Below are 16,157 nucleotides of genomic sequence, written 5' to 3' on the forward strand. Positions count from 1 at the left end.
GTTTCTGATTATCGTAAATTGTGGAAAAGGGTTTCCGATAATCATAAAGTGAAAGCAGGAAAACGGTTTCCGATTATCGTAAAGTGAAGGCAGGAAAAGGGTTTCCAATTATCGTAAAAGTGAAAGCAGGAAAAGGGTTTCCGATAATTGTAAAGTGAAAGCAGGAAAAGGGTTTCCGATAATTGTAAAGTGAAAGCGTGAAAAGGGTTTCCGATAATCATAATGTAAAATATGGAAAAGCCTTTCCGATTATCGTAAAAGTGAAAGCAGGAAAAAGGTTTCCAATAATCGTAAAAGTGAAAGCAGGAAAAGGGTTTCCAATAATTGTAAAGTAAATTCTGGAAAGGGTTTCCGATAACCGTAAAAGTGAAAGCAAGAAAAGGGTTTCTGATTATCGTAAAGTGAAAGTGGCAAAAGGGTTTCCGATAATCGTAAAAGTGAAAGCAGGAGAAGGGTTTCCGATAATCGTAAAGTGAAAGCAAGAAAAGGGTTTCCGATAATCGTAAAGTGAAAGTGGGAAAAGGGTTTCTGATTATCGTAAAAGTGAAAGCAGGAAAAGGGTTTCCCATAATCGTAAAGTGAAAGCAGGAAAAGGGTTTCCTATAATCGTAAAGTGAAAGCGGGAAAAGGGTTTCTGATTATCGTAAAAGTGAAAGCAGGAAAAGGGTTTCCGATAATCGTAAAAGTGAAAGCGGGTAAAGGGTTTCCGATATTCATAATGTAAAATCTGGAAAGCCTTTGCGATTATCGTAAAGTGAAAGCAGGAAAAGGGTTTCCAATAATCGTAAAAGTGAAAGCAAGAAAAGGGTTTCCGATAATCGTAAAAGTGAAAGCAAGACAAGGGTTTCCGATAATCGTAAAGTAAATCCTGGAAAGGGTTTTCCGATAATCGTAAAGTAAAAGCGGGAAAAGGGTTTCCGATATTCATAATGTAAAATCTGGAAAGCTTTTGCGATTATCGTAAAGTGAAAGCAAGAAAAGGGTTTCCGATAATCGTAAAAGTGAAAGCAAGAAAAGGGTTTTCGATAATCGTAAAGTGAAAGCAGGAAAAGGGTTTCCGATAATCATAAAAGTGAAAGCAGGAAAAGGGTTTCCTATAATCGTAAATTCTGAAAAAGGGTTTCCGATAATCGTAAAGTAAATTCTGGAGTTTCCCGAGGTCTTGTCCTCTTAGACCAAGAAGACGACTAAAAACAAGAAAAGGGTTTCCGATAATCGTAAATTCTGAAAAAGGGTTTCCGATAATCGTAAAGTAAATTCTGGAGTTTCCCGAGGTCTTGTCCTCTTAGACCAAGAAGACGACCAAAAGCCCTCCGAGCAGGACGAAACAGACGCTGAGGTTGAGGGGGACGACGAGGCTTCTGCCGTACGTCCTTTCAAAGCTCATCTTCTTCTTCATGTCCAACAGCCTCTGGGTGTGTTTGTGGAGACAGGAGACCACCATGTCCTCCACGTCGCTGAGACTGTCCAGCAGCATGTACTTGAGCAGCTCAGGAGATTTCTCCTGCAGCTCTTTCATCACGTCTTTAGCCACAGACTTAGCTCTGTTGACGCCAGGAACCCTTTGGTCCTCGGCCACGGGGAAACTTCTCATTCTGGTCAGGAGGCGGGAGACGTGGAGGACCACCTCCTGCTCCTGGAGACACTTGTCAGCTCCAGTCAGGTGGAAGAGGTGGGAGATGGCTGAGGTGTAGAAGAGGAGGAGCTGCTCCTCTGTCCTGACTGTGGACACATCACTCTTCACCTTCAGGCCTTTCTGATCTGATCTGGAGAACAGAGGAATCTTCATCTCGTCTGGAGATCTTTGTTTGAGGAGAAGATGGGTGTGGATTATGAGAGACGCTGTGAGACGACGTCCTCTACAACCTGACATTGATGCATTTATGACATCGCAGCAAAGAAAAAAGGAACTGGTGACATCACACACGCATCACAGGGCAGGAAACATGACCTTATATGGGTCTGACATCAGCCTTTAAATATATATACATATCTAACATGAGCCATCCAGGCACCCATAGCACACACAGACACACACACACACTATATACAGTACGCATATATACACACATGTATATATATATATACATATATATATATATATATATATATATATATGTATATATATAAATATGTGAACATATATATATATATGTATATATATATACACGTATGTGTATATATACATATATATGTGTATATCTATATACATATATATATATATAGATATACACACACTATATACAGTACGTATATATACACATACATATATATACACATAAATATACACATACATACATACATATATACATACAAACATATACATGTGTGTGTATATATATACACATGTGTATATATACACATATATACACATATATGTGTATATATATATATGTATACGTATATGTATATATGTGTACATACATGTATATATATATATACGAATATAAACACATGTATACGTATATATGTATATATATATATACGAATATAAACACATGTATACGTATATATGTATATATACACATATGTATATATACTGTACATATATGTATATATACATGTGCAAGAAATGAGTATTATTAGTATTATTATTATATATACACGTATATATGTACATATATATATACATATACACATATATAAATAAATATACATACATATATATATATATATATACACACACACATACACATATATATATATATACACATATAGGTATAAACACACACATATACGTATATGTATTTATATATATACACACACATATACATACATATATATATATATATATATATATATACATAAATACACACATATCCCTAACCCTAACCCACACATAGCAGTTTTTGGAGTGAACATCTTTGAAGATTATGGTAAAAATTAATCTTTATTTAATTTAGATTATGGTCTAAATTAAATAAAGATTATAACTCTTTTAGATTGAACCAAGGCTGGATTATTTTCTTGTTTTCAAACACGTTTCGTGAAAGTAGACAAAAGTTTAGAGTTTTCTCACCAAAGTCACATAACTTGAGGACGTCGTCAGAGCTGATGAGAAGGTTTTCAGGCTTTATGTCTGAGGAGGAGAATAAAGGTCATCATGACATCTTCAACATCCTGATCAACCACTTCATTCTACTGCAGAATAAACAAAGATGTTTAAGTCATAAAACGTGACTTAAACATGAAATCATCTGTGAATTCTGTCCAATGTGAGCGTGGAGTAAACCGCGGGCCATTTGGACGCCTGCTACGGTGTCCTGACTGAGCCAAAGAAGCTCTCACAGTGACATCTGCTGTCTCTGTTCTGCTCACACTGACGTGGAAAACACAGCTCACACGTCTTTAAACCACGCAGCAGTCGTTACAAGACAAAAGAGTGAACTTTAAAGAAAAACTACAACGTTATACTGTTCTGAAAGATTCAACAGATGCTGAAAAATGACAGAAATGTGAAAATATTCACATTAAAGAAGCTGAAAAATGACAGAAATGTGAAAATATTCACATTAAAGAAGCTGAAAAATGACAGAAACGTGAAAATATTTACATTTAATAAGCTGAAAAATGACAGAAACGTGAAAATATTCACATTTAATAAGCTGAAAAATGACAGAAACGTGAAAATATTTACATTTAATAAGCTGAAAAATGACAGAAACGTGAAAATATTTACATTTAATAAGCTGAAAAATGACAGAAACGTGAAAATATTCACATTTAAGAAGCTGAAAAATGACAGAAATGTGAAAATATTCACATTAAAGAAGCTGAAAAATGACAGAAACGTGAAAATATTTACATTTAATAAGCTGAAAAATGACAGAAACGTGAAAATATTCACATTTAAGAAGCTGAAAAATGACAGAAACGTGAAAATATTCACATTTAAGAAGCTGAAAAATGACAGAAATGTGAAAATATTCACATTTAAGAAGCTGAAAAATGACAGAAACGTGAAAATATTCACATTTAAGAAGCTGAAAAATGACAGAAACGTGAAAATATTCACATTTAAGAAGCTGAAAAATGACAGAAACGTGAAAATATTCACATTTAAGAAGCTGAAAAATGACAGAAATGTGAAAATATTCACATTTAAGAAGCTGAAAAATGACAGAAAAACGAAAATATTCACATTTAAGAAGCTGAAAAATGACAGAAACGTGAAAATATTCACATTTAAGAAGCTGAAAAATGACAGAAACGTGAAAATATTCACATTTAAGAAGCTGAAAAATGACAGAAATGTGAAAATATTCACATTTAAGAAGCTGAAAAATGACAGAAACATGAAAATATTCACATTTAAGAAGCTGAAAAATGACAGAAACATGAAAATATTCACATTTAAGAAGCTGAAAAATGACAGAAACATGAAAATATTCACATTTAAGAAGCTGAAAAATTACAGAAAAACGAAAATATTCACATTTAAGAAGCTGAAAAATGACAGAAACGTGAAAATATTCACATTTAAGAAGCTGAAAAATGACAGAAACATGAAAATATTCACATTTAAGAAGCTGAAAAATGACAGAAACGTGAAAATATTCACATTTAAGAAGCTGAAAAATGACAGAAACATGAAAATATTCACATTTAAGAAGCTGAAAAATGACAGAAACATGAAAATATTCACATTTAAGAAGCTGAAAAATGACAGAAACATGAAAATATTTACATTAAGGACGTGAGATGAACATAATCTCTGTCTTGTTACCTCGATGGACGATGTCGTGTTTGTGGCACCAGTGAATGGCCTTGATCAGCTGGTGGATGTAGCTGCGAGCTTTGTCCGTGGGCACGCCGTTAGGCAGCTCCTCCAGCAGCTCCAGCATGTTCTTCAACGTAAACACACACACGGAAAAACGCGTAAAACAACAGCAACGGTCGCGGAGAGCGGCGCTTAACGTCGCGAGGCGGCGTTTTTACCTTCTCCACGTACTCAAAGACCAGATAGAGCTTCCCTCGTCGACGGAAGGCCTCCTTCAGCTCCACGATGTTCTCCTGCTTCAGCGTTCGCAGCATCTTCAGCTCCCGCAGCGTGGTCTCTTTGACCTCCTCGTTCTCTACGTGGACGCGAGGAGGTGAGAGACAGGAAATTAAAAAAAGACAGATCAATGAAAAAGGTGTCTTCGTCTGAGCAGAGAGGCGCCTCGTACCTTCACTGTCCTTGAACTTCTTAATGGCGACGACTTCATTGGTGTCCTGCAACGACAAACACGCGATGTATTAAATATTATATATATATATATATATATATATATATATATATATATAAGAGAGATGCAGGAAACTGAAGTCTAAGCCGAATTGACAAAACAACACATTAGAACGTAGTGATGGAGGCAGCAGTGGATCAACAACTCCTGTGAACTCCTGTGTCTCTGTGATGTTAAAATCACTGATTTTCTCTATGAGGTTTGGTGTGGGAGAGTGAGTGACTTTGGTGTGAGTGTTTTTGAGTGAAAAAAACCTGATTTTATCCACTGAATAAAAGACTCAAGTGACAAAATCTACGTCAGTTTAAGTCTACGACGTCTTAAGAACACGTTCACGTCTTTATTTCACTGTTAGACAGAATTTTCCTTGTGTAAACTGAAGTTTGTAAACCACTCACTCTCCCACACCAAAGTCCATAGAGTAAACCAGTGATTTTAACATCACAGAGACACAGGAGTTCACAGGAGTTGTTGATCCACTGCTGCCTCCGTCACTAACTTACAATGACTGATTTTCATGAATTCAGCTTTTTAAAAATCACGTTCAAACCAGTGACACAAAGTGACCACACGAGGCAGCAGAGGACCAGCAGCTCCTGTGTCCCTGTGAGCTAAAATCACTGATTTTCTCTGTGGACTTTGGTGTGAGGAGAGTGAGTGGTTTAGAAACTCTGTCTAACATTGAAGATAAAGACGCGAACGCGTTCTTAAAGACATCGTAGACTTAAACTGACCTAGATTCACCACTAGATGGCAGCACAGACACACGTCAGTGGACAGATATGTGTTTAAACTATAGACGTGTACTCTGTGATCGCAGACGCTGCTTCGCTATAATGAGGTCACACACACGCACACACACAGGCACGCACACACGCACACACACACACTAGCATTAGAGGTTGGGTTCTATTCAAAACAATCGTCATGTAAAATAATCAATAATGAATATATATATGGAGCAAAGCACTAAAAGTCAAAAGTAATGAGCAGTGAGTCAGACATGAGTGTGTGTGTGTGTGTGTGTGTGTGTGTGTTCTTGTACTTGTGGCATACTGAGGACCAGTGAGGGTTTTTAACCAACAAAGTGAGGTCATTTTTACAAAGTGAGGACATTTTGGCCTGTCCTCACTTTGTTTTCATTGAAATCACTTCCTTAGGTTGTAAACATGCTATACTCAATTTGTCCCAAAAAAATTTTGACGACATAGTATAGTATGACGTTGTTGTCAAAATTTGGACCTAATTTTTTTTCAAATTTCGGACGATCATATAGTTTGACGTTTTTGTCAGATTTTGGACCAAAATGTTTTTGTCAAATTTCGGACGATCATATAGTATGACGTTGTTGTCAAATTTTGGACCACATTGGTGTCAATTTTTTTTCCAAATTTTGGACCAATTTTTTGTCAAATTTTTGACCACATTTTTTTTTTCAATTTTTGGACGATTGTATAGTTTGACGTTTTTGTCAAATTTTGGACCAAAATGTTTTTGTCAAATTTTGGACCAAAATGTTTTTGTCAAATTTTGGACCAAAATGTTTTTGTCAAATTTTGGACCAAAATGTTTTTGTCAAATTTTGGACCAAAATGTTTTTGTCAAATTTTGGACCAAAATGTTTTTGTTAAATTTTGGACGATCATATAGTATGACGTTGTTGTCAAATTTTGGACCAAATGTGTGTCAATTTTTTTCCAAATTTTGGACCAAATTTTTTTTGTCAAATTTTGGACCAAATTTTTTTTGTCAAATTTTGGACCAAATACTTTTTGACAAATTTTGGACCAAAATTTTTTTGTCAAAGATTTTTCTCAAATTTTGGCCGATCATATAGCATGACGTTTTTTCTCAAATTTTTGACCACATTTTTTTTTTTAATTTTTGGATGATTGTATAGTTTGACGTTTTTGTCAAATTTTGGACCAACATTTTTTTGTCTATTTTTTTTTCAAATGTTGGACGATCGTGTATAGTATGACGTTTTTTATCAAATTTTGGACCATATTTAAAAAAAAATTTTTTTTTAAATTTTGGACCATTGTGTATAGTATGACGTTTTTGTCAAATTTTGGACCAAATATTTTTTGTCAAATTTTAGACCAAATATTTTTTGTCAAATTTTGGACCAACATTTTTTTGTCAATTTTTTTTTCAAATTTTGGACAATTGTGTATAGTATGACGTTTTTGTCAAATTTTGGACCAAATATTCTTTGTCAAATTTTTGACAAAAAAATTTTGTCAAAGATTTTTTCAAATGGATGACATAGTATAGTATGACGCTTTTGTCAAATGTTGGGCCATACATTTTTGGTCAATTTTTTTTTTTTTTGTCGACATAGTATAGTATGACGACAAATTTTGGACCAAAAATTACACACAAAAAAGTTTTACAGCCCTTTTTGCTTTTGGGCTCCACCTGCAGACATTTCATGGTACTGCAACCAGTAGTTCTTTGTAGATGTCATTCATGAAGTAGATATTTGTAATTGTGTTGATTTATAAAGTGGAAATGCTGGTCCTCACTTTGTCAGCAACCCAGTCCTCAGTATGCAGCAAGTACAAGAATGTGTGTGTGTGTGTGTGATGGCCCAGCACTCCCTCGCCTCATTTCTCGACATGTTTGTCCCAGTTCAGTTCAGTTCAGTTCAGCCTGGTATTTCTGCCTGTGGCTCAGAGCTCTGCTCCACTTTCAATCAGCAGAGCCGCAGGAAACCATCGCTGCTGTCTCTACGACACTGATCACACACACGCACACACGCACACACACACGCTCAGAGCTCGACCAATCAACGCCCATTTTTGGTAATCGAGGTCAGCCCACGGCCAATAATTGATGCCAATGTTTTGTTTGTTTTAAATCACCCTCCACATTTACTCACTCTCCCACACCAAAGCCCATAGAGAAAATCAGTGATTTAAGCTCACAGGGACACAGGAGCTGCTGGTCCTCTGCTGCCTCGTGTGGTCAGTTTGTGTCACTAAAACACATTGGAATGAAGAATTTTTAAAGCCGAATTGACAAAATAAGACACATTGTAAGTTAGTGATGGAGGCAGCAGTGGATCAACAACTCCTGTGAACTCCTGTGTCTCTGTGATGTTAAAATCACTGGTTTTCTCTATGGACTTTGGTGTGGGAGAGTGAGTGGTTTACAAACTTCAGTTTCCTGTTGGAAAAGTCTGTCTCAAAGTGAAGATAAGTCACATGTTTACGGGTGGACCAGGCCTTTAAAGTCTGTCTTCTGTCTTTAAAGTGACCTCCATGTATCCACACACACACACACACACACACACACACAGATGAGAGCGTCACTCAAGGTGACCCATTTAAAGCTGGATGTGGGCGTCCTCTTTTTGGTCCTCAAATGTCCCACTTTCTGTTCACTGCTGGCAAAAATAACTGCTCCCTTCAGGAAAGGAGGGGGAGTGCAGTCTTTGTGATTGAATAAACTGAGATGTTTCTGACAGACACTCAGTCATGTTGACTTCTAATTATATCTGAAGAGTGGGAGTGACGTCACCACGGGGGCTCACTGTGGTTCCTGATAAAGCGACAGACTCATTTTTGAAATTCAGGAAATGATCCATTTGCCCTGATGCACTTTGACAGTGAGCTGACTTTAGTCTCAAAAACGAAAAGTATCTCGGAATGACTTGAAATTTACCATCATAATAGTCGGCATTGACCTGAACAAGGATCAGTTGAAAATATTTGCAAATCTCTTAAGGAATAATTTTCATGAATTTTTGAAATTCAAGAAAAAGTCAATTTGCCCTGATGCACTTTGACAGTGAGCTGACTTTCTTCTCAAAAACAAAAAGTATCTCAGAATGACTTGAAATTTACCATCATAATAGTCGGCATCGCCCTGAACAAGGATCAGTTGAAAATATTTGCAAATCTCTTTAGGAATAATTTTAATGAATTTTTGAAAATCCGGAAATGATGCACTTTGACAGTGAGCAGGGCAAATGGATCATTTCCTGATATTCAAAAATTCATGAAAATTATTCCGTAAGAGGTACTAAACTATTTTCAACTGATCCTTGTTCAGAATGATGCCGACTATCATGATGGTAAATTTCAAGTCATTCTGAGATACTTTCTGTTTTTGAGAAGAAAGTCAGCTCACTGTAAAGTATCCTGGAATGACTTGAAATTTACCATCATAATAGTCGGCATCACCCTGAACAAGGATCAGTTGAAAATATTTGCAAAGCTCTTAAGCAATAATTTGCATGAATTTTTGAAAAATCAGGAAATGATCCATTTGCCCTGATGCACTTTGACAGTGAGCTTAGTTTCTTCTCAAAAACAAAAAGTATCTCGGAATGACTCGAAATTTACCATCATAATAGTCGGCATCGCCCTGAACAAGGATCTGTTGAAAATATTTGCAAACCTCTTAAGGAATAATTTTTATGAATTTTTGAAATTGAGGAAATTATCCATTTGCCCTGATGCACTTTGACAGTGAGCTGACTTTCTTCAAAAAAACATTAGGCACAGTGTTTGTATTATGTTAGCCTTAACCTTCCTTAGCATGCATTACCATAAATGAAAAATCTTCTTTAGCGCCCTCTATAGGAATACATACTTGCTACGGGCACTGCACTAGTCCTCACTCACACTGTGTTCATGTGTTCACAGATGAAAGTGTTCAGTGGTCACTGAGCGTCTGTGTTTGCCAGGAAAAAGAGTGGAGCTGCCAGACCTCAGCCTGTGGACGTATGTTAGCATGTGCCACATATGTTCTCAGTCTGTGTGTGTGTGTGTGTGTGTGTGTGTGTGTGTGCAATCATGCTACTGTAACTTTAAAGTGTCACCGTCAAAAATCGAGGTTTTAAAAAGGGATAATTAAGGTTTTTATGAAGCGTCGCTGCATGAGATACTGACCCACATTCATTCTGCTTATTTATCTCACACTCATTCACTCACTCACACATACCTGTTTACATACATATGTGTATATTTTTAAATTAGGTTTTTCTTCACTCACTCTCCCACACCAAAGCCCATAGAGAAAATCAGTGATTTTAGCTCACGGGGACACAGGAGCTGCTGGTCCTCTGCTGCCTCGTGTGGTCACTTTGTGTCAAGGGTCAATCTGAGCGAAGGATTTAAAAAGCCGAATTTCGCAGAATAAGACATTGTAAGTTAGTGATGGAGGCAGCAGTGGATCAACAACTCCTGTGAACTCCTGTGTGCTGTGATGTTAAAATCACTGGTTTTCTCTATGGGCTTTGGTGTGGGAGAGTGAGTGGTTAACAAACTTCATGTTGCTGTTTAAGGCCGGCTAACAGTGAGATAAAGACATAGTACGGTGGCCCTGAGGTGCAAAACACAAACACAAACACAAATCACAAAACAAATCACAAATCAAAAAACACAAACGCAAATTAAAAACACAAAAACATTAACTCACAAAGCAAACACAAAAGCAGAAAACACGAAAACATTAACTCACAACACGAAAAAACTTGTGTTTTGCGTTTGATTTTGCGTTTGTGTTTTTTGATTTGCGTTTTGTGATTTGCGTTTTTTGATTTGCGTTTTTTGATTTGTGTTTTTTGATTTGCGTTTTTTTTTTGATTTGTGTTTGTGTTTTTTGATTTGCGTTTGTGTTTTGCGTCTGTGTTTTTTGATTTGCGTTTTTTTTTTTATTTTGCGTTTGTTTTGTGATTTGCGTTTGTGTTTTTTGATTTGCGTTTGTGTTTTGTGATCTTGCGTTTGTGTTTTTTGATTTGCGTTTGTGTTTTGTGATTTGCCTTTGTGTTTTGTGATCTTGCGTTTGTGTTTTTTGATTTGCGTTTGTGTTTTGTGATTTGCGTTTGTGTTTTTTGATTTGCGTTTGTGTTTTGCGTTTTTTGATTTGCGTTTGTGTTTTATGATTTGCGTTTGTGTTTTTTGATTTGCGTTTTTTTTTGCGTTTGTGTTTTTTGATTTGCGTTTGTGTTTTGTGATCTTGCGTTTGTGTTTTTTGATTTGCGTTTGTGTTTTTTGATTTGCGTTTGTGTTTTTCGATTTGCGTTTGTGTTTTTCGATTTGCGTTTGTGTTTCTTGATTTGCGTTTGTGTTTTGTGATTTGCGTTTGTGTTTCTTGATTTGCGTTTGTGTTTTGTGATTTGCGTTTGTGTTTTGTGATTTGCGTTTGTGTTTTGCACCTCAGGGCCACCGTAACATAGCAATGATCCTTAAGATATCGTAGATATATTCCCCCCCTCCGGGTTTTTAAAAAGAATCCGTTGATCACTTTGCTGCTCGACACGTGAAAACACAGCGACGACGACTTGTGTGTGGCTGCAGATCAATGTGGAAAACACTGTACTGTTAGTGTGAACACGGGCTAGCTGACACACACACACACACACACACACACACACACGCACACACGCACACACGTGTGAAAGCACAATCACACGAGTGCTTGATGACACTGTGACGTGAGCTGGACACAGAAAATGGCTGCTCTTCGCCTGTAACTGCAGCTGCTGCAGAGAACACGCCCCCTCCTGTTTAACAGGAGTAATTAACAGAGGAGAGCATTCACGCTGATGTGGATCGGTGGATTTTTCAGCTTCTTAACTGTGAATATTTTCTAGTTTCTGTATCGCTTAAAGGAACCTGGAAAACACTCACTCTCCCTGCACCAAAGCCCATAGAGAAAATCAGTGATTTTACATGATTTTAACATCACAGCACACAGGAGTTCACAGGAGTTGTTGATCCACTGCTGCCTCCATCACTAAGTTCAAATGTGTTGTTTTGCCAATTCGGCTTTTAAAAACCTTCATTCAGATTAACATCAGTGACACAAAGTGACCACACGAGGCAGCAGTAGAGCAGCGTCCCTGTGAGCTAAAACCACCGATTTTCTCTATGGGCTTTGGTGCGGCTGAGTGAGCGGTTTACAAACTCCTAGACTTAAACTGACGTGGATTTTATTCCCCGAGACTCCTTTTGCTAACTGGCCTATAATATCACTTCGTTAAAATTCCTCACACGAGCAAAGAAATGTCAGCGAAATAATAAAAAAATATCTTCAAGCTTCAGCTTCAAGTGCAGCTGTGACCTTGAAAAGTAGGTCAAGGTCACCCATCTTCGAACTTGTTCAAGATACTTGTAAGAGGCATGGACAGTGCCAGTTTGGCAGCAATACAATAAATATTTGTCAAGCTATCGCGTTGACAAGGTTGAAAAGTGCCGTTTTTTGGCTATTTTTTCAAGTTTCAAGTGCAGCTGTGACCTTGTAAAGTAGGTCAAGGTCACCCATCTTGGAACTTATTCAAGATACTTGTAAGAGGCATGGACAGTGCCAGTTTGGCAGCAATATGTCGAATATGTGTCAAGCTATCGCGTTGACAAGGTTGAAAAGTGCCGGTTTTTGGCTATTTTTTCAAGTTTCAATTGCAGCTGTAACCTTGAAAAGTAGGTCAAGGTCACCCATCTTCGAACTTGTCCAAGTTACTTGTAAGAGGCATGGACAGTGCCAGTTTGACATCAATATGTCAAATATGTGTCAGGTTATCGTGTTGACAAGCTTGAAAAGTGCCGGTTTTTGGCTATTTCTTCAAGTTTCAAGAGCAGCTGTAACCTTGAAAAGTAGGTCAAGGTCACCCATCTTCGAACTTGTTCAAGATACTTGTAAGAGGCATGGACAGTGCCAGTTTGACATCAATACAATAAATATTTGTCAAGTTATCGCGTTGACAAGGTTGAAAAGTGCCGGTTTTTGGCTATTTTTTCAAGTTTCAATTGCAGCTGTAACCTTGAAAAGTAGGTCAAGGTCACCCATCTTCGAACTTGTCCAAGATACTTGTAAGAGGCATGGACAGTGCCAGTTTGGCAGCAATATGTCGAATATGTGTCAAGCTATCGCGTTGACAAGGTTGAAAAGTGCCGGTTTTTGGCTATTTTTTCAAGTTTCAATTGCAGCTGTAACCTTGAAAAGTAGGTCAAGGTCACCCATCTTCGAACTTGTTCAAGATACTTGTAAGAGGCATGGACAGTGCCAGTTTGGCAGGAATACAATAAATATTTGTCAAGTTATCGCGTTGACAAGGTTGAAAAGTGCCGGTTTTTTGGCTATTTTCCAAGTTTCAAGTGCAGCTGTGACCTTGAAAAGTAGGTCAAGGTCACTCATCTTCGAACTTGTCCAAGATACTTGTAAGAGGCATGGACAGTACCAGTTTGACATCAATACAATAAATATTTGTCAAGTTATCGCGTTGACAAGGTTGAAAAGTGCCGGGTTTTGGCTATTTTCCAAATTTCAAGTGCAGCTGTGACCTTGAAAAGTAGGTCAAGGTCACTCATCTTCGAACTTGTCCAAGATACTTGTAAGAGGCATGGACAGTGCCAGTTTGGCAGCAATATGTCGAATATGTGTCAAGTTATCGCGTTGACAAGCTCGTAAAGTGGCGTTTACACATTTCTCACATTTCCCCCGCAAAAACAACGCGTAAAAATTCACGAAAAATTCAAAAAAAGGTTTTTGGACAAAACGAAAAAAAATAACGCGTGGAGATATTCACCCACTAAACAATCCTGCAAAATGTGAAGGACGTACGCGCACAGGAAGGTATTCATTTTAGTCCAGAATGACGGACGGAACGGTGCGAACGCTAGCGACGCGGAGCATAATAAAGAGGGAGCGCAGAAGCTGGTGATGAAAGAGTGTTTTTATCAGATCGTCTCTTATTCGTGCTGGATCGATGTCAAAGCCGTCACTGCAGCGCCGCTTACTTTAACTCAAAGACGACATTAAGACGATAACGAGCGGGAGACAGTGAAGGCATCGCGTTAAAGCTGTAGTCTGTAAGATTTAAAGGTCCCATATTATACCCTATTACCCCAAGTTAAACTAGGTCCTGGTGCCCTAATGAACATGTCTGTGTCATGCTTTAGTCAAAACATCATAAGGATGAAGCACAATAACAGTTCAATAACTCTGCCAAAACAGCCTTTTTTCAGAACGCTCGGTTTTGTGCCTGATCATTTACATGTGAATGAGACCCAGGTAAACACACATCACTGCTTCCAGGGGAGTGTCGATCTAACTGTCGTCACAACCCTCGCTCCATATACCCCATAGTAATGTCCGTTTACCCGTTGTTACTGCGTTTCACCGTAATGCATAGAGTGACCACGATTTTGGCTTCTCGCGATCATAGAAAAATCGAAGAAAAACAATTAATGAGCCGCGCGGCACGGCGTGTATGTAAATTCCCCTGCTAGAAAAAGACCCTGAACGCACCAGTGTAACTGCGGCTCCGACTGACGCGTGTGGATCAACAACACGAGGAGAGAACGTGGAAACACGACAGAAAGGCAGCCTTTGGTTGAGAAGAAATGTAGGACAACATCTACGTCTTTCTGTAGTGCTTTCAAACGCGTGCTCCTCATATCACCGATCCACACACGTCACTAGCTAACCGCAGGCACGTAACTGGTGCGTTCAAGGTGTCCCTCCAGCATAGGAATTTACACACACGATCAACAACAAAGGGCTTGTGAAGCTTGTGAACATTTTTTTCCATAAATAAAATGTATCCACTGGACACAAACATCCTCTGAGGCTAGAAGTTTGTATAAAACACTGTGCTCCGCTGTGCAGCCGCTCTTCCTCCCTCGCCTGCAGTCTCGTATTTCACAGGGACAAGGGGGAGCTAAGGTGGAGCTGTGAAGTACTCTGTGAAGTACTCTGTGAAGTACTCTGTGAAGTACTCTGTGAAGTACTCTGTGAAGTACTCTGTGAAGTACTCTGCCTGGCGGGGTGCCAACATTCACGGTGAAATGTACGCACTGTCGTCACTTGGTCAGGAGGTGTAAACATTGCGTGTTTTATCGCCTATACTTACAAAAAGTGGAACCACTAAAACATGACTGAGTCGTGTTTTTTCACATTTTGGGGACTGGTATGGCCCACTGAGTCACAAATATAAGGACTAAAAGATCAAAAAGTTGATTTTTCACAATAGGGGACCTTCAAGCTGTTTAAGAAATCATTTGTTTCAGGTATTTAACTGTGATGAATGTGGCGTTATTAAAGCACACGTATGTAGGTTAAACACAAGTCCAAAATAGGTGCTAACGATAGATAATCGTGATAAAAAATGAGCGTTAGCTGCAGCCCTGCACTCAACAACAGAGCCATAAAGCATGAGGAAATGAAATGTGTCAGGAGTTAAAGAGTGAAAGTGAAGGTCTTACCTTGTGTCTGCACTTTAAGACGACACCATAGGCTCCTGAAAACAAACACAGCATCAACAGCTGAGTTTTCAGCGTCTTAAATAAAAGAATGTTTTGCGTTAGTTTCTCCTCACTGAACTCTAAAATCTCTCACCTTCACCCACGATCCCCAGGACTTCAAATTTATTCATCACATCACCGATGTCAGGGATCTTCATGGGGTCAAAAGGAGGCGTGCTGCTGCTGCGTCAGGTGCATGGCGCTCGGGTGGAGGGGGTGTGGCTACAGGGCGGCGTGAGGCGGCCACACGTTTGCTCCTGAGAGACGACCGTCTGCTGTGAGACATAATGTCCACCACATGTCTGCAGCTGCACACAAACACAAACACACACACAAACACAAACACACACGTCCTCATTCGGTGCAGAAACGTCTCTAAAGCTGAACCAGTGCTAACGACGCGTTTGTAGCATCAGTCACGTGACCTCACTCTTCAGAATGACCTCACTCAGCAGTCCATGTGACCTTATTCAGTCATGTGACCTCATTCATCAGTGAAGTGACCTCACTTGTGACCTCATTCATCAGTGAAGTGACCTCACTTGTGACCTAATTCATCAGTCATGTGACCTCATTCATCAGTCATGTGACCTCATTCATCAGTCATGTGACCTAATTCATCCGTCATGTGACCTGACTCGTCATGTGACCTCACTCAGTCATGTGACCTTAC

At 38.6% G+C, this 16,157-nt stretch overlaps 1 protein-coding gene across 1 annotated transcript in view; it reads right to left on the reverse strand.

Moving 5' to 3' along the window:
• LOC310925498 (cyclin-dependent kinase-like 5) overlaps positions 1–15,642 on the reverse strand; it is a gene marked incomplete at both ends in the record, with an annotated part of 33,892 nt that extends 18,250 nt beyond the window's left edge. Inside the window, 6 exons of the mRNA XM_083887466.1 lie at positions 3,020–3,079; positions 4,727–4,847; positions 4,939–5,075; positions 5,169–5,214; positions 15,446–15,480; positions 15,579–15,642. Of these exons, the coding sequence (XP_083743592.1) occupies positions 3,020–3,079; positions 4,727–4,847; positions 4,939–5,075; positions 5,169–5,214; positions 15,446–15,480; positions 15,579–15,642 (463 nt within the window). The remainder of the gene's footprint in view (positions 1–3,019; positions 3,080–4,726; positions 4,848–4,938; positions 5,076–5,168; positions 5,215–15,445; positions 15,481–15,578) is intronic.
• Positions 15,643–16,157: the final 515 nt, after the last annotated feature.

The sequence above is a fragment of the Microchirus variegatus genome, assembly GCF_963457635.1.
Source record: "Microchirus variegatus genome assembly, chromosome: 4".
NCBI lineage: Eukaryota > Metazoa > Chordata > Actinopteri > Pleuronectiformes > Soleidae > Microchirus > Microchirus variegatus.